Here is an 18,796-nt window from a genome sequence, read left to right on the forward strand (position 1 = left end):
AAAAGAAAATTAAACAGCTGTGTCAAATAAGGCCATGTTAAAGAAATTTTCCATTTAGATGGTAACAGCAGTACACAAATGCTGAATAAACATAAGATAACATGAGTGCCAAAATATAAAAAGAGAAGTGAGAACAGGCGCAAACATGTTGCTAAGTGTTCCAATGAAATCAATGTTTCTTCACCAGAAGTGAACAAGTAATAGATGGCAGAAGGCAATATGTGGTGCAATCCCATAACATTTCACAACTCACAACAACGTTATTAAAACAGACACGGACACACACACACACACACACACACACACACACACAAACTCACACTGTCCCACACACATGCACTCTCCTAATCTCTCCACACACACACAATGAGTTCTTAGCAACCTTGGGCATGCCCAGTGTTGACTGAGCAGAGCCTTATCATGGTGGAGCTGACTAACCTACTCAGTCAGAGCCATGCCTGACTCCTGAATAATCCTCCCTGGAGAACAGGTGTTTGCTCTCCAAACACGCACAGCTCAGCAAGAATAACAGGCACCTGCAGTGAGGGTTTTTTTTTATCTTTTGTGGAAGAGGGGCAAGAGCAGGCCATCTGAGGAGGAACAGTGAGGCTTACTTTTGACATATGAGCATCCACCCAAACTCTGACTAGGCCTTGTGTTTGCTCTCTAAACATGACGCGTGCCCTGCGAGCCAAAGAAGAGCAGTACGCCTAATATACACACATGCCAATCTGCAGGGAGCAAGCTCGGAATGTGCTCTCTGACAAAAGTGGGATTTGGATATGGAGGAGTAATCAGTATTACTACACTGTCATTCATAGGTTTGTGTTGCATTGCAAAGGTCACTCTGTGTACTCGCTAAGGGCATTAAACTATTCCAATTGACTGTATCCATGGCTATTCAATCGGAATAGGAACGGAATACACCACCTCTTTCATTCCGATTAAAATTCTGATCAGATTAGCAGTTTTATTCCGATCAAGCTCGTGTAATTTCTATTCCGATTGAGCCATTATTCCGATTCTAATTGGAATAAAAGCATCCATGTAAACCTACCTACAGAGCTAATATGCAACCATATAACCATGCTTAATAATATGTGCTATTCAATTTCTGAGATATTAATGTACCTTCTGAATATTTATTGAATGTTGAATATGTATGACTAAAATGCTACACTTTCACACGTTTTCTTTGAAAAGCAAATACTGGTAAATGCTAATAAATGAAATCATGGATTCGGCTTTAAATGGCTTTACCTGCTAAACTGTTCCTCATGAGATCTGTCAAGAGTCCACACCCTCACCTACACTGATGTTTGGCTCCTCGCCGCCGTACCCATGGCTACCAACAATGCTTGCAGCAAAGCAAGGAAGCAAAGCTTGTTTTTCACAGTGTGGGTTTTGGGACCAGACGAGGGCCTTTCTGCCATAAGTTGTTTAATAATGGCATGCAGTTTTCTTTTTCTTTTTTTTAAATGGGCAAGTTGTTGTCAAGGACTGCAGACTGAGTATGCGGGAGGCGCTGTGCTCTGAATGAGAGGCAGTGGTGCGGAGAAGAGAGAAAAGATCTTCAGACAGACACTGAGAGGTGAGATGCTGTGATAATGGAAGTTGAAACGGACAAGGAAGTCAGGGAGATCATTATGTTCAAGTGAGCAAGACAGTGAGTCGGGCACAGAAACTGTGTTTGATCGTCTTTTATATGAAAAACAGGACAAAGAAATGCAAACAGACAGACAAAGTATGATCTTCAAGGGACACCAATCCATTGAAATGCAAGTTATGGTGGCAAAGTAACACTGCCATTGTTTTTAAGCTTGGAAAAGTCTGTGTGTACTAACCCCAACTGATCCTGTTATTTTAGAGTTCAAATATAACACAGCACAATGGCAGAGGGAGAATTCAAAACAGAGAAACATTTACCTAACAAAACAGCTAGCTCCACACAGGTATGACACTTATTCTTTCTTTCTGTCTCTCACACACGAACACACACACACACACACACAAACAAAGACATATGCATGTAAGCACACACACCTTAGCTTGCTACACACACAAATGCATGCTACTGCCTTGCTACTCTCAATCATACTAAAAAGGCTGCTACTTGCTGCACATACATTTACACAAATATACCTACTACATTTCAGGACTCTCTACAGGACTCCTCAAAAGTCTTTAAGGCTGCAAGCTTTACAGAAGGTAAGGGCCTTGTTTGGCTCTAAGATTTTGGTAAGTGTGTCTAGCTTAGATTTCAAGAGGGTTACACTCTAGTCTTGCTGTGTTTCAGAATACAAACCACTTCCCAGAGCCCCACACTTGTCGTCACTGCTCACGACTCTTTCTCCCAAGTGCCCGAAAGAAAAACGGAGGGTGACTTTTCTCGAGGACTACAAAAACATCAAGACTTCACACAAAGATTTGTGTATAGATAGCACCAGTCAAGTGGAGGAGGATACATGCTCAAAGAAACAGGCCATTTTGACAAGACCCTCTCCAGAAAGATCAGACAAGATACTTCAGGGTCATGATCTTAGTGAGCAAACACAGACTAAATGCCAGAGCCCTAACAAGTGGTCATTCACGTTAGACGCTGCTCCGCACACACTCAATAGCATAGCACACTTCCAGACAGAGATGGAGGCCAGCATCAATAGACTACTTCAACTCACTACCGGTAAGCAAGCAGAGAGGATCAACAAGGCAACAGCCATGCGTTTGGATTAACTCCCATTTAATCTATTTAAGTGATAGAGTGTACAGATTTGCACAATGTATGATTGTGTCTTGTTCAATGAGGTGGTAAATTACCGTATTGGTATTAGTATTATTAGTAGTAGTGTTGTGCTTTGAGCTTCCACATGTGACAAAATTACCAATTCTAGATTTAGCCACAAGGGGGCATAATTGCAGAGGGAGGAAGAGGTTTCATTGACCTGATCTGTCCAGAGAGCATGTATTCCAAGAGGTTTTTACCATTCCACAGAGGTGGAAAGTAACGAAATACATTTACTCACATTACTGTATTGAGTAGTTTTTCTGTGTATTTTGTATTTTTAAGTAGTTTATAAAATCGGTATTTTAAATTTTACTTGATTACTTTTTGAGTGAAGTATTGTACTTCGCTACATCAAAAATCCCATCAGTTACTTGAGTAAAAAAAAAGTTAAGACTAACGAAAACAGAAAGGGAGAAAAAAAAAATCGCGCCCTAAACCACTAGCCTAGTGATAATGATCAGCATGTAGCCTACAACAGAACATGATTCAAGCTGACGCCATGCAGTCTTTCTGAAAGTGATGGAGATGGAGCTGGATCACGAGATGCATCAGATTAGCCTAACCTATGAAAGTTTTCCGCTATTCCAATGGGTTGTCTCAGTTCGTTTTAGCACCAATGATTGCGGAGATATTCAAGCAAACACCATAGGATTTCTTTCGTGTTTTGACGTTTGTGCTCACCTTTCTTTGGAAAGAAGTTTATTAGCAGTTGTTTCCCCTCATTTTGATGTCTCTCTTTTTCCTGTTTTGGCCTTTGTTTTTAGTAACCTGACTTGGCTTTCTTGGAGAAAGACATTGCACCAGCAGCACAACAATTAGCGGTCCACTACTAGCGATGCTCAACTAAATAAACAAAAGATAGACTACCTTATGAATCGTACCTCCACTCAGCGGCCATATTGCAACACTTTTTGGGCACTTATCGTGCATCTATTTCGGCAGAAATGCATTTGTGTAAGGCTTCAGGACACCAATCTTGCTCCAGCAGCGAGATCACAACAGATGATTGGCACGATGTCTTCACAGCACACCACATGATTGGCTCGATGTATTTTACAACACACCACATGATTGGCTCGCGGAAGGGTTGTGATATGTGTAGACAACTGCGTTACAAACTAACCCCATGCATTACTATGGAGGATTTTTTGAGTGCTGTATCTCCTCATTAGAAAGTCTCTGGTAAAACTGGTTGTTCTGGTACCCCCCCCCCCCCCCCCCACAAAAAAAAAGTAACTAAGTAACTTAATTAAAGTACATTTTAAATGAACTACTTTTTACTTTTACTTGAGTACATTTTCAGATCGGTATTTTAACTTGTACTTGAGTAATATTTCATCAAGGTATTGGTACTTTTACTTGAGTACAATATTTTCATACTTTTTCCACCTCTGCCATTCCATTACAATAATTTGTCATGTGCCCATTCTTCCTGCAGATCTGGAAATAGCAACTATTGTTCCAGATAGATCTGCAATTGCCTATCATGCCAGTGGTGAGTCTCAGCTGTGGAATGCCTTTCAGCCAAATCTCACTGAAGACAGACCTCTAGAGGTGGAAGGCTATAAAAGCGCACTAAAGCCAAAGCAGTGTGTGGAAGATAAAACTATCAACTTAATGGCTCCACCAGCATCTGTCTCTCCCTTAGGCCTGAAGAAAACACAGCAGCCCACTTCTCCCTTAGACCACAACAGACAGATCGTTACATCACAACCAATGACTCACAGTCAAGAGGAAACCACTGAAACCAGCAAGGTCTATCTTATCAGCTGACTCAAGTGCAGAGGACAGATCACCAACAGTGTTACTGGAGGGTGCACATGGTTTCAGGGAAATTTCTAATCATTAAAATTTAGCTAATTGCACATTAATTGAGATTTACAAACATATTAAAGACCCAGTTATTTTATAATAATATTAATATTATTAGATTGTAGTAGGGCTGGGATAAACGATTATTTTTTAAACGATTAATCTAGCGATTATTTTTTCGATGCATCGATTAATCTAACGATTATTTTTTTCAGTCCGATTCGATTTCAATTCGATTCGATTATCGATTATCTCCCCATTACTTCACTAATAGCAACTATACATGTTTATTTACATATCTGAATGTAAAAACATGAATTCTTTAACATTGCAATATATGTTTATTGCTCTTAAGATTCCAAAATAAAAGACTATACAAGTGCAAAGCAATGCATTCTTAGTCAGAGGTAGCATTCAATAAAGTTCAGTAGTGTATGTCTAATTGAGTGCCTGCCATTTTAAGACGTTCGTGTGGGAATCCTTGCTATTAACATTAACACAGTTAAAAGGCTGCTGATGTGTGGATGCAATTCATACCGTAGTTAGTTCAAATAACGGTTCGTTCTTCTCCTTTGGACAAGCACTTTTGAGTCTTGGAAAACCCTTTTTCATTTACATCGGGATTTTGCAAACATTCAGAGTCAATAAAATGAGCCCTGCATGAGTAACGAATGCAAGCAGCTGCAAGTAAGCATGCTAAACTTGACATCCAAACAGTATTCTAACGTTAACTTTGAGATACTGCTTGATTGCATACACTAACTTAACTTAGTTTAGTCTCCTCAATGTACTATGTTGTGATAAGACCTTAGCAGAGTTTACTTTAACTTTAATGCAGCAGTTTTGAACAAATTTGTGCAGCATGGTCACGATGCTAAGCGGATTTAATAGCAATTTAGCCCACTGTGTTATATGCAGTGCTTCTATGTGGCAACAACAATCCTTTAACAATCGTGAATATTTTGTTAAATGCACATGCAGAGGAGGAGCAGCAGGCTCCTTACGAAAGAGAGCGGGCGGGGCGAGGAAAGGCTGTGTGAGTAAAATGTGCAGCTCAATGAAATTATTTCATCTTATCTTTAATTTAAATAGTAGGCCTACAACATAGAACATCAATGTGTGGTGGCCGGTTTTGATTTCGTGGTGCCCAGCCACAGATTAGTCAACGTATTGAAAACACTGAAGGTGTAAAATTAAAAATATTTAACAACACACGTTATGCTTGACGAATCGACGCTCATATTTTGCGTCGACGTATTTTTTGCGTCGACGTCATCGATTATATCGACGCGTTGTCCCAGCCTAGATTGTACACTTTTTTTAGATTATTAAGACCCCTCAGAAATCATGATTCAGGGAGAGCTCTAATCATTAAAATGGGGAATTTGCATTTGCAACTTGAGAATGGGCATTTGCAAAACATTAGTATACTAAATACTAAACCTGTCTAAGCTTTGATCAAATTTGACTTTGCTTTGTTTCATTACATTTTGATGGACAACATCAAACACATGCATCAGAGTATTCCCCTAGAACACTGTTTCTTAACTGGTGGGTCAGGACCCAAAAGTGGGTCGCAGAGCTTGTGGGTTAAAAAAAATGCCATTTTAAGTGTTACTTTATCAGATCTAATAACAGGCCTTTATTTTCATAGATTTTATTCATATATCAGCCGTTGCCATGGACATAGACAATGTTAATGTGACAGGTCATGATAGACATCAGTTTAGTGGTATACGCAAGTAGGCTACGACCGCAAATATTTGAAGTAGGACATGGATTAATTTAAGTTGAGTAAAAAATGGGACTGAAACCCCAGTGTGTGGTGTGCAGTGAATTGCTGGCACATGAGAGCATGAAACTATCAAAACAAAAATGCTACATGGAAACTAAGCACCCCTGTCAAAAGCAAACCTGAGTACTTTGAAAGGTGACATCAGGAGTTGAAGACCTCACAAATGTAATGCCAAACATCAGCATGTTCCAAACAAGTAGGCCCACAGGTATTTCACGTCTTACCATGTAGCTCACCATATCCGTTGGCTTGAAAGCTAAAAAATATATATATATGGGTCGCGACTTAATGAACATGGGAAATTGTGGGTCCCAAAGCCAGACCAGTTAAGAACCACTGGTTTAAACCATTAGACATTGGTAGGAAAATGTTGTTTCCACATTCAGGAAATATCAGAACTCACCTGGCAGTTGTTGACCGTAGGCCTGTCGTTACTCAGGTGTCTGGATTGTCGGGGGTTGGCAGCAGCTCTCTGTGTGGTAGTCCTCTACTCCCTCCCCACATCTCTGAGCTGTCTGCCGTACTGAGAGGCCTACTGGATCTCGTCGACAGGCACTGGAGTGGCAACTTCTCCCTTCATCTCAACCCCAACTTTCTAGGTGAGGGCTGCATGCATACTGGTCTTCTCACCTGCAGACATAATGTAGCATGTGACAATGTTATACTTTATATAACAACTTTAGCAAATCAAGTATTTTGTACTGATACACTACCAGTTGCAATGAGGACATAATTGACACCATAATGCCGTTCGATGCACACAAGTCAAATATTATTATCGTTGTTATTACCATATTATCATCTCTTATACAGAACAAGCCTACAGTATCCTCTCCAAACTGAAGTCATCCTCCCATAAAGAGACAGAGGAGAAAAGAGACGTAGGTGGTAATGAAAGTGTAACAATACATGAGAAAAGAGAAAAGAGTCACGATTGCACTGAAGTTGGTCATCTGCAGGGGACATTGACCCAGAAATCACAACTGGTCTGTATGGTTATTAAAGTTTTACATTCATATCCGCATGAAGTACTGAGGTGAATCCTTAATTATTTTGTTACAATTTATTACCCAGACATGTCTTCAGAAACAGCTTGTCACAGCCCTGATGGACAACATCAAGTTAAAGCATGAGATACATAAGTTGAGAGAAGACAACTCCTCCTGGAATAACAGTGAGTTTTCAAAACATTCTCATTCTAAAGGCAGATTCTGCACAAATCCGGGGCTGACTTTTTAATAGTTGACAGACAATGGCAGAGTTGTTTGCAACTGCAAGGGAAAGTGCTGGAGGCTGAAGAGAAACATTTGAAGGAGTTAAAAGACTCAATGGACATCCTACAAGCAACTCACAGGTGGGTCTGGTCCAGCAGTGATGGGGACAGAACCATAGACATAATATAGAGAACTTTGTTAATTTACGAGGGTAGTGGTGGGAATGTTTTCATTGCGAAGTTACGAAATTATGTTTCTCCTTAAAATCCATAAAATGTCTGAATTAGCAAATGTCAGAATATCTTCCACAGGTCTCTACAGCGCCTATCTCTGACAAGAACTGGAAGACAAGCCATGAAGCCACCTCCTGATGATGGGGACGGCCTGCCTACAGACGCTTATGATGAGACTATATAAAATAAAGTGAATAGGCATTGCTAGTGTTTTGTGGTTATTGAGAATCACAACAAACTATTTGCTTACCTTGATTGCGAAGGAATATTAGCACTACATCTCACAGCTTTCTCGGTATAGAAATGCTCAGAAATCGGATGACACTGTTAAACGGGCGGCACGCGACACCAGTTCGATCTATGGCACGTTCCATACTGAAACGGCTTTTTATAATGATGAAAGAGAAAAGTGGCATCTTATATTTTTAATGTTATATATATGATTAGAATAACTAAACAACATATATTACCATTACTAAGTCTTAAATAGGTTGTGCATTTATACGTCTATTTTGATGTGCGATCAAGTGATTTTTCCTTTTCTGCGTCGGCAAGCATGACTAGCTAACAGCTAGTTTAGCTGCTAGGGAACTTGGCTTGAATAGCTAACATGGCTAATGTTAACGTAACTGTTACATTAGCTAAATATTTTCAATGAAATAATTTATCTTTCATCGCTCAACTTACTCCGATTAACATTACTCTTTCAGTGGGTTGAGATTGAATTTAGCTGCGGCAGAGACCACACCTTTGTCATCATGGCAGAAGAAGACACCAAAACTTGCATCTTCAATGTTGGTGGATGTTTGTACTCCATTCCGATAAGCCGACTCTCCTGTTTTCAAGAGTCATTGTTACTGAAAGAATCTGTCTTCAATCATCACGCAAGATTATTCCTAGACAGGGATGGCTTCACCTTCAGACACCTACATTATTATATACACACTGGTAAACTTGCGTCCTCTTGCATATCTGAGATCAATATTTTATATGAGCTGTCATCAACCCTACGTCTTACATCATTGCAACAGGTGAGTGATAACTTCATATAAAAAAAGAGATAACTTTATCATACTGTTAGCTAACAGTCTACCTTCACGGCTAACGGCTTGTGTCAGTGGTCCCGTAGAACCTACAGTTAACACACAAGAAGCAAACATTTAAAGTGAGTAAACAATATATTTCTTTCTTCGAAGGCGTTGGAAAACCGTCAGTCAGGCAAGCATTTCCTACGTGCACGCCCAGTTGACCTACAGGTCACAGAAAGAGCTGCTATGTATTACTGGAAAACAAGACTTTGTAATCCTAAACAACCTGAATCTGTGGCCAGCCCGGTTTTCACAGGTAAGCAATGCCCTCTGCTGTTTGCAACCAGACATACATGAAATAACATCACCTGGTCCTGTACCAGATCAGTCAATCCAAGAAATGTGTCAGTCCCACATTAAATAAATTAAATAAAATCATGCATATAATAGAGAAAGCTTGAAATATCCTATTAGCCATTCCATATAGCCTACCATATAAGTTAACAAATAGGTAAAGATCTGTTATTTCTCCATATTTGTTGCATTTATATTTGTTACATCAACTACAGAACTTATTTTTCTGAAATTATTGAACTTAAATTAATGTCTAAATACCTTAATCATTAGTTACCTTTATGGACTCTTAGTTACTGTAATCATCTCTTGACTTCATATTAATCTGTATGCATTTTTGTCATTTCCATCAGTGCATGATGCCATACCTCTGGGACTGGTGGGGAAGCCTCTGGTGGACAATGATGAGGAGGTGATGTACTGCTTCATTCCACTGGAGCAGCTTCGATTACATCCCAACTTGGTGACACAGGACAACCTGTTGTGGCTGTGTGATGATATAGCTATCATTGAATGTGGGAGCCGTCTCTTCAGGTTCATAGGCAAGTTCCCTCACTTTAACGGTAGCCATCTCTGCCCACTGTGCCTATTTTATGTCATCTTTGACTGAAACAGTAGGCTACCACTACCAGATTGACTTATTTGTCACACAATGTCAATATTGTAAATGTTCTTTTGAAAACCTACTTGCCACGTGTCAGTGCATATAGCTCTCAGGAGTGGACTTGCATGGATAGCTGTAGAATATTTCAGCACATTTAATTATATTTTCATTTTCTGGCTATCAAAACAAATACTGTGAGTCTATGACACTGACAGGAATGAACACAGGAGTATTTACACATTCTATATGATCCATACTGTAGTTGTGTAGAGTTATATTTTTATCCTTTTCTAAATGTTTTTTGTCCATTTCTGCTCAATACAACTTATCCATCAGTCTCAAGATAGGCATTCCATTCATATGCCTTGTCAGTGGTGATGATAGATCAACAAAGTGAGTGCTAGCAGCTGGTAGTGGCTGATATAAGAAAGACCTGGGTTTGTTTTGCTTCATTACAGCTAATTTCCTGCATACGGGAAAGATCTTACTGCCAGAGCATTTCGGTGATTACGAGCTGCTGAGCAGCGAGGCAAAAATGGTTGGCATGACAGAGTTCGTGGAAGCACTGCAGGAACAATGTGGTGAGACACGTTTCACAGAATTCATTAAGACCACAGGTCTTTTAGTTGAGAAGTAGGGGTTACTTGTTCCCTTTCAGAGTTCAGAGTGTCCCTGGACATTACATTTAATAGGAGCTTGATTTAATTTAGTACTTAATGTTTATCTCCAGTACTCCAGCTGCTGTGACATTTAATAACATCTATTATCTTCCCTCAGAGATAAATAGTGACTCTTCGTCCATACTTCTGGATTCACCCCAAATATCAGACTCGGAATCTGTTGCTCAGCCTTTATATATCATGACCTTTGACCTGTTAGTGAAGTACCCTGATTCTTCGCTGGGTCAGCTTCACATAGACAGCAATCTTGAGGGGAGCAGACTGTACGTAACAGGCTCTGGAGTTCTTTTCCAACACGTGCAGTAAGGCTACTTCACAGATAAAATATTTCTGAGATGCATATACAATGAAAGGGGCACTCCTTCCTCATGACGTTTGGTGTTGTTTCAGGGATTGGCTGGGAACATGCTGTCTGCCTCTGACAGAGGAGGCCTCTCAGCTGTCTGGCTTATGCGAGTACCTGGAAGGGCAGGATGGGGCCTACCAGGCTTTCAAGGAGGCCTTGTTCCAGTTTCTGCACAAGAGGAAAACCTCAAAAAGTGAGACATTGCACAAAGTTAAACCAAGAGTCTTGTTAAAAAATGGTTTTCCTTGCCTGTAACACTGGGATGGTGTTTTTTCCCGGGACTGTTTTATAGGTGTATTTACTGCAAAGCCATGGTCTGCTTCAGTGGCGGCATGCACGGTTTATAAAATTGTAAAAGTTTACGTTGGAACACACTGGTACGCCACTTATTTGCAGACTCTCTTGAAGGTACGTGAAATGTTACAGTGTTTTTTGCTTTAACAATGTCTTTTAATCTGCCTCTTATGCTTTAAAACTGCTTATTTGTTATGACAAATAAATCACAAGGAACATTTGTGTGAGTTAGTGGTTTGGTTTCTCCATTTGACTACAATGTATGAAACATGTCTGGCTCCGGTCATGTCTACTCAATTCTGTTCCTCCCCTCAGTATCCAGAGCTGCTGTCTAACTCTAGTAAGGTCAACTGGATCTGCTTTGGTCAGAGTCTGCATGTAAAAGGTGACGGGCAAATATTCCGTCACATCTTAAACTTCCTCAGATCTGGTCGTCTGTTACTTCCAGCTGACTTCAGGTAAAGGCCCATATTTAAGGCAATCCTGTAGAGTAAATATCCATCCCTATGTCAAACACTATCATCAGAGTTATGTCTGTGCTGATCTTTTCCAGAGAGTGGCCTTTGCTCTGCCAGGAGGTTGAAGCCTTCCAGATCCCAGCCCTCACTGGAGCTTTGGAGGACTGCTCAGACTACAGGTGATTGACTAATCATGTTAACCTCTGGTGAATGTCACTCTGACCATCACTGAAAATCAGAAGGACCCAAGGACTTATCTCCAGTCATTGGTGTCTCTGTACAGAAAAAAAATAAAATAATAATAACCTACGCAAATATATACAGTACCATATATATATATCAGTACATAATCAATGTTATGTCTATTTTGTTTGTGTTGAATTGTATTTTTGTGTAGACATTCTTAGGTAGTGAAAGGAGTCCACAGAAGTAGTGCAAGCTATATTGTGTAATATGATACATTTTGGGCCCTATTTTCCACCTGGCGCATGGCGGAAAACGGGTTTTTTTCTTGGCGCAACGTTTAAATTCTTATTTTGCATGTCTCTTTTTTTGAGCAACGCGCCAAGGGGTGTGGCAACTAACGACCTGAGGAGGGATCTGGTGCGCTATCGTACACTACCTAAAACGCATTACGCCACTGACCAAGAGATACCTGGTCAGAAGTTCATGGCGAGTTGTTTATATGTTATATTAAGAGCGCATTATCAACAGTGATATGGGCGGGTGCACAACGCACCATGCTTCTCTCATCCACAAATGCACACCGGCGCATACTGTATCCATGCAAAAGATTACAAATTACACGATTACAATGGGAAACAGAATTATAATAAAGATATTACGAAATACATCTCACAATGAGTAGTTACAGTATTCACCATCATTTGCACGTTGGTAATGACGGAGAGGCAAATATGAAGCACAGCTGAAGACACACTGTCACGAAATGTAAGCAACTCTGCAGGATAAACGTTTTTTATTCAGTCATTCGAACATTATAGTGTGTTGCTTTTTCCAAGGCAATGTTTTCAATGGTAACCCACTGTCAGTCAATAGTGAAAGTAATTAACTGACGCCACGGTGAAGTTAGTTTCACTTTTCCAATGAGTTCAAATAATAGACGAGTGCAAATGTGTGTAGGCTATACTATACTAGGTTTTAGTAAAGCATGGTTTAGTGGAATAACTGTTCCATACGGTCTCGTGTGCAAGCAGATTCCTTCAAATGCGCCACTGACTATGAAAATACCGATGAGCTGTTTAATATTGCACTGCGTGCTGTTAAAGGGAATGACAGATGTCATTCTCATTGATTTAAATGATGTTACGCCCAAAACACACCCTTGACTGAAAACCTAGGACCTAGGAAAAAAAAACTAGGAACGCCTTGTTGCGCCATCCGCCCGACGTTTGATAACGAAAACACTCCAAATGTGGACTGAACATCCCACTAAATTTAAATAAGCTTTTCGCCAGTGACCATGCGTTTTAGACTGTCATGATGTCCATTCTGAAGATTTCTCCACATACATTTATATGCACTTTCTTATAAACATTCAAGTGCAAAATTAAATAGGTCTATGCAGCCCTCATCACTTAGCTCTTACTCTCAGGGCCTGGTGTAGAGGGAAGGTCCACAGCAGTGATGGGTCTTCTTCCTCGTCTTTGGCTGAATCCCTGTCTCTGGACGAAGACTGCTTTCTGGGGATATCTTCTGATGAGGTTTGTTCCGGCCTGCCTCACATAATTCCATATCAAATACAAACAATGTGGTAATACTTGATTTGGCAATGGTGGTGCAGCTCCTTTCATATCATTTAATACTGTCAGCAAAAATTCAACCATCAGCTCTAAGAAATTAAAGCTCCCGTGCTCTACAGATATAATGTGATAAGTGCCGCCACATTCACAGAATTTAATATGAACAACTGTTGCGGGATATCCTTGTGGGTGTCTGTGGGAACATTTTAATCACAGATCAGGTTTAGTCGCCTGACTAATTCATCTGACTTACTGTGGGGATCCCGTGTGGAAAAACAAGAACACAGTAAACAGATGGAGATTGATAGACTGGCAAAGCATGTGTATGATCCCTTACTTTTCACAGGAGAGCATGGACTTCAGTGAACAAGACGCACAGCTGCAAGAGAGCCCAGACTACTCATGCTTGCTGATGGGAGACTCGTCAAGTAGACCCAGCTCAGAGGAGCCTATTGTTGTTTCCTCACCAATTAATCACAGTCCCCCTAAAAGCAAGAACCTGGGGCAAGCCCAAGGTGTCTTACCAGGCCTTTCAGAAACTTCCAGAGAAAATCAAACCACTAACGGTGGGCCTTCTACAGCCAGCAGTAGTGCCAGCCATGCAGCTAACGCCGCCAGTGCCACTGGCGATCTCTCGAGCTCCATCAGGAGCCTGCTCCAGAAGATCCGCGGCACCTGCCTGGAGAGCCTGCTCCAGAGACTCAGCAGCAACATCTCGGCGTCCACACAGCAGCAGCAGCAGCATGTTGCCTCGGCGCACAGGACGGAGCAGGAGTCCATCCCCAAGGAGCGGCTGGTGCAGATACTGGAGGAGACCTTCAGAAGTCGGCCCAACCTGAAGATCAAGAGGCTGCCGGGGCCTACGAGCCCCATCGGCTCAGGCCACACTGCTAGGTCATCCGATTCATCACTAGAAGACAGCGTATCAGCAGCAGGTCTAGGACAAGCTCACTCCACACCACATCTCCCACATTATGAGTAATCTTAATCCTTAATCATATGCGTGAAACGTAACAGATTACCAGTATTTATAGAGCGGTGTAATATATTTATAGTATATAGTATTGTGGTACTGTGTTGCTGGAACAATACTACAGGTAAAGGTAGGCTGTACCTGTGACTCTGTGGCTCTTTACAAATCATCTGTGGAGAAAATGATAAAAAGGAAGAGCTGGAGGAAACGTCTCTGTAACTGTGTTTGTGTTGCCACAGGAGGAGAGAGGTGGAGCTGGACGAGTCTTCCCGTGAGGGGCTGCGTGATCCAGGTGACCCACCCCCCGGTCCTGGGGAGAGGGGAGCCAGGTGGCTTCTTCACCCACAGCGTCATCTACGCGGGCACCCCTCCAGACAGCAGTGAGTAGGAACAACATGGGACACTGGACTCTGGACTCCGCACTGCGGAAACAGAACTGCCGTCCAGCTGCAGCTGCCATGATATTATTATACAAGACTGACAACTCCGTTTCCTCTAGCTCTGGAAAAGTCGCTCAATGAAATTCCAGTCTGTCTGCACCATGTTTAAAAGATGATAAATGAATTATGTATATCTGTCCAACCAGCTGCCCATCCGCATGTGACTGCGACTGCAATGGGAGATCCCCAGGGTGAGTCTCTTGGCTTCTGATGAAGTGCCGCTACTTATTGCATGGAAAGAACTGAAAAGTACATGAAACGAGATAGCACTGGTTGTTTTGACCAAAATCATGACTATTATGTTTCAGGGGCAGGATAACAACTCACTCCGTGACAGCTGAAGTTGTTATTTTTGGTGCAAGACAGATTTAGACCACTAGGGGGAGTGATAGGATTTTTTTCATGCCATCATCCTGTCCCTTTAAACCTCAAACTTTGCTCCTTTCATTATTAAAAGGTCATATATTTGAGAAAATACCTCACAGACAGCTAAAACAAACTATTGAGGCTCTTCAAAAATGTGCACTGACGTTCCAGAGTATTTAGTTTTTGGCTCTGGAGCCATGGAGAAGCAAGCACACAGGCTTTTCGTATGAATTATTCATTCGACCAATTAGACTGGCCCTCTGTGTTTGATTTCTCCTCCTCTGTTTGGAGAGGAGAAGAATCAAAGTCAAACTCTGGAAAGACTCTGCGGTATTTCCTGCAATAGTGAGTGGTAAACAACTGAATCTTCTTACCTTCCAGATGTGGCCTTTGCCCACTTCAATCTGTCTTACGAGGAGATGGTGTACGGACGAGAGGGCCATGCTTTCCTGACGGGTATCATCCTGGACTCAAAGAAGCTTGACACAGCAAATTGCACTCAAAATTTAGCCAATCTGATCTATCTCCTCTGGGTGAGGACATTACTGATCTGTAAAGTAATAATCTGGTCATACTGTTGCGTAACATGGCAACATCCAGTAATATAATAAAACTCAGCTGGTTTTAAGATTTATGATTAATTAATAACCTGACCATTTCTGTACATTAAGATCCTTGAAGGATTAAAGCCATATACTGACTTTGTTATTGTATCTCTTCTGGTCAGTTCTTTTATAAGAGTGAGCACATAACTCAGAGGCTACACCACAGAGATCATCTTTAAGACCTGTTGTTTTCTCACCACAGACAGATCAGATAAAAGACTCTTTGCAAGAGCTACTGGGCCTCATCGAAGTCAAGCTGCATAGGACCAGAGAGAAGTTACAGCAGTGGTTGAACGTAAGCTACTGCTTATTGGAGTTGTATCACTGAGAATGCCAAGAACACTGTCACACCCAACAGGTCATCTGAGACGGCTGTTTCATTCTGATCTACACAGTTCACCCTGCCGCTGGCAAGACGTTACACAGAGTGCCTGATGCAGCTGGAGAGACACTGCTGCCAGATAGAAACCCTGTTTCCTTAAGACACAGCAACAAGCCCAGGCCGTCTACAGGTATGAGGTCAAAACTCCAACTAGCATAGACAGACAGATAGAGAGTGAAAAGAACACGCCATTACAGATACAAAGCAATCCATCTTTATTAAATATGTGTGAACTTGTTAGGATTAAGAAATATGACACTTGAGTACACAATCATGCTCCAGCTATAGATGGAAATTTGATTTATTTTCTTCCTTAGTTTTTTCTTCTCTTTTTTGTCTCCCGTTGCAGTTAAGAATGGCACTTTAGTGATTCCCTGGTTTTGCTGGTTAATACATACATGTACAAAGTTACCACAGTTCTCTCCTAAACACTAGAATCACAAAGCACCAAGTGGTGCAACTATTTACAGACACTGTACAGATTGTTTTTGTTTTTATTTTTGTAAATGTCAGATTCCAACAAAGAAAACGAAAAGAAAGCAAGCAGTGCAATGAAAGATGGGGGGGAAAATGAAAGTTTATGACTCTAAAGGACAAGTTGTAACCAGGCCTCTTGTCATCACATCCCTCCTGCACAAAGAAGATAGGCTGAGTCTCTCATGAGGGATGAGAGGAAGATGCATTAAGCCCCTCACGACAACTACTGGCTGCACTGAACATGAGGCTGGCAGTGGATCAGGAAAGCTTTTCAACAGCGGCAAACACGACGGCCTCGTCACGGCAACAGCAACGCCGACACATAAGAACCCAGGGGCACTGACCACAGGTCAGTTGCGTGTGAAAGAAACAACAGACATGCATGGGATGATGACCAAGACACTGAAAACAGTCTGATGTGTCATGTTGCCTACAGAGTAGAGAGGCATATTGCTTTCATAGAACTGTTAAAGAGTAGACTAGACTCTTAACCCAAACTCAGAGAGAACCTTTTCATAATAAAGGGTGTATTTCTGCTTTGTCATGTTGCAGTCTGCAGCATAAGTGGTAAAGAACAGACAAAGAAAAAAAAAACAGAAAACAGTTCAGAACTGCATTGTAAACTACTACAATTATTTACAGTTACGGGTATAGTACAGTACAACACTACTCTGCCAGTACTTTTTTTGAAAAGAAGATAAATACAAGAATATTTTAAAATCAACTTTCTTAAAAAAAAATAAAACTAAAAAAAAAAAGATATAAAAGCTATGAAAGCTCAAAGTGGCTTTAATAAAACAGTGCTATATCCCCAGCTCTTTCTATGAGATGAGATCAGATGACATGTGCTGGCCTCCAGAGGAACAATAAATACTTGCTTGACCCCCTCTTCCTTGAGGCTGACATTGTCTTCTTGGTGAAAACAGCTGGATACTAAACCTGGAGAAACAGGCAGGAGCAAGAGTTATACACTGTACTTGTCTTTTTCATGCTCCCAATGAAAACAAGCTCAACAAAAAAAAACAACAGCGTGGAGAAATTGTTCCATATGGTCATGCTTGGTTGTCTAGGCAATGGCCATTAAAATGATGGAGGGAGATGGGTGATGTGAGCCAAACATGTGAAAAGCATTGCCTCACTTACTCAAAATCAGGATTACAGCAATCACACTATAGTGGATGGGCCTATGATTTGAGCTGCTTTCTGTAGATGGAAGGAGAGAAGCGCTGGTTACAGGAGGGTTAAGGGAATGTTAAAGGAGTTCTGACATGTTCCAAGGACACTGACCCACACAGAGACGGTCACAGTTAGGGGTTTCAGTTGTCTTTGTGTGTGTGAGTGAATGTTAATTTTAGTAAATTGTGTAAATAAAATTAAACTTCTGTCTTCCCCCCCCGTTACAAAAGGGTTTGAGATGACATGAGGGCATCGTTCATGCTCAAAGGATGCAGGTGAAACAACGGCGTCACGGCCATCAACAAGGCAAAACTAATTACATTTATTGTTCAGTCTGAGTTAATCGCATTAGAGGGAAGAGGGCCTCCTTTATAGGAGAGTAGTGATGAAGAAGATAGAATTAGGTAGAGACCGTTTTGACTGTGATGGATGATCAGATCCCAAGACAAAGCACAATGTCACATCAAATAGTCTCATTACACCCAAGCAAACACAGGATGCACATGCCCAAAGTGACAATGGTGTTTACAACAATCTGATAGCAAGGATAGCAAGCCAGCACAACCACTGCACAGACACACACACACACACACACTCACCGCTGAAATGTACTGGCTGTTGAAGCGCGGCTTGTCCTCCACGGGCGAGGTGACGGCCGAGTAGCAGGAGGGCTCGCAGGGCGAGCTGGGCTCCTCGGAGAGGGCCTCCGGGAGGTGGCTGGACACGCAGCCGCTGTCCGAGCCACTGGAGCCGCCACCTGACAGACATTGGGAGGATGAGCCTGAGCTCTCAGTGGCTGTGGGGAGCCAGCACAGAATCAGCACAGGGGTCAGATACAGTGTAGGATGAATGTACAAAATGGATATAAAACAGGACAAAATGCATACTTATAGCATAGTTTTTTCTAGAAATTTAAAATGTGGTTTACTGACTATTTCTTCATTGTATCTGACCCTGGCTGTGCACACTGTTATCAGAGTTTGTCTAGGCAAGGCCCAACTCCCTCTAGTG

At 41.5% G+C, this 18,796-nt stretch overlaps 2 protein-coding genes across 2 annotated transcripts in view; one reads left to right on the top strand and one right to left on the bottom strand.

Annotated features, from left to right (window-relative positions):
* Window positions 1-1,481: 1,481 nt before the first annotated feature.
* LOC121682187 (BTB/POZ domain-containing protein KCTD19-like) lies at window positions 1,482-17,153 on the top strand. The gene is made up of 27 exons (XM_042062234.1): window positions 1,482-1,591; window positions 1,868-1,952; window positions 2,157-2,208; window positions 2,297-2,683; window positions 4,224-4,280; window positions 4,434-4,540; window positions 6,832-6,991; window positions 7,206-7,378; window positions 7,467-7,566; window positions 7,635-7,746; window positions 7,918-8,870; window positions 9,036-9,183; window positions 9,575-9,763; window positions 10,284-10,406; window positions 10,603-10,807; window positions 10,896-11,044; window positions 11,144-11,259; window positions 11,461-11,603; window positions 11,699-11,782; window positions 13,219-13,327; window positions 13,713-14,301; window positions 14,579-14,719; window positions 14,926-14,970; window positions 15,527-15,678; window positions 15,953-16,045; window positions 16,146-16,262; window positions 16,773-17,153. The coding sequence occupies exons 11-26, from the start codon at window positions 8,598-8,600 to the stop codon at window positions 16,230-16,232; spliced, it is 2,646 nt and encodes an 881-aa protein (XP_041918168.1). The 5' UTR covers window positions 1,482-1,591; window positions 1,868-1,952; window positions 2,157-2,208; window positions 2,297-2,683; window positions 4,224-4,280; window positions 4,434-4,540; window positions 6,832-6,991; window positions 7,206-7,378; window positions 7,467-7,566; window positions 7,635-7,746; window positions 7,918-8,597; the 3' UTR covers window positions 16,233-16,262; window positions 16,773-17,153.
* The window catches only part of plekhg4 (pleckstrin homology domain containing, family G (with RhoGef domain) member 4), a 61,793-nt gene continuing 59,320 nt past the window's right edge, over window positions 16,324-18,796 (bottom strand). The window contains 3 exon segments of the mRNA XM_042062238.1: window positions 16,324-17,548; window positions 17,753-17,812; window positions 18,385-18,581. Coding sequence (XP_041918172.1) covers window positions 17,774-17,812; window positions 18,385-18,581 — 236 coding nt within the window. The 3' untranslated portion in view covers window positions 16,324-17,548; window positions 17,753-17,773.

Source organism: Alosa sapidissima, chromosome 14, assembly GCF_018492685.1.
Source record: "Alosa sapidissima isolate fAloSap1 chromosome 14, fAloSap1.pri, whole genome shotgun sequence".
Classification (NCBI taxonomy): domain Eukaryota; kingdom Metazoa; phylum Chordata; class Actinopteri; order Clupeiformes; family Clupeidae; genus Alosa; species Alosa sapidissima.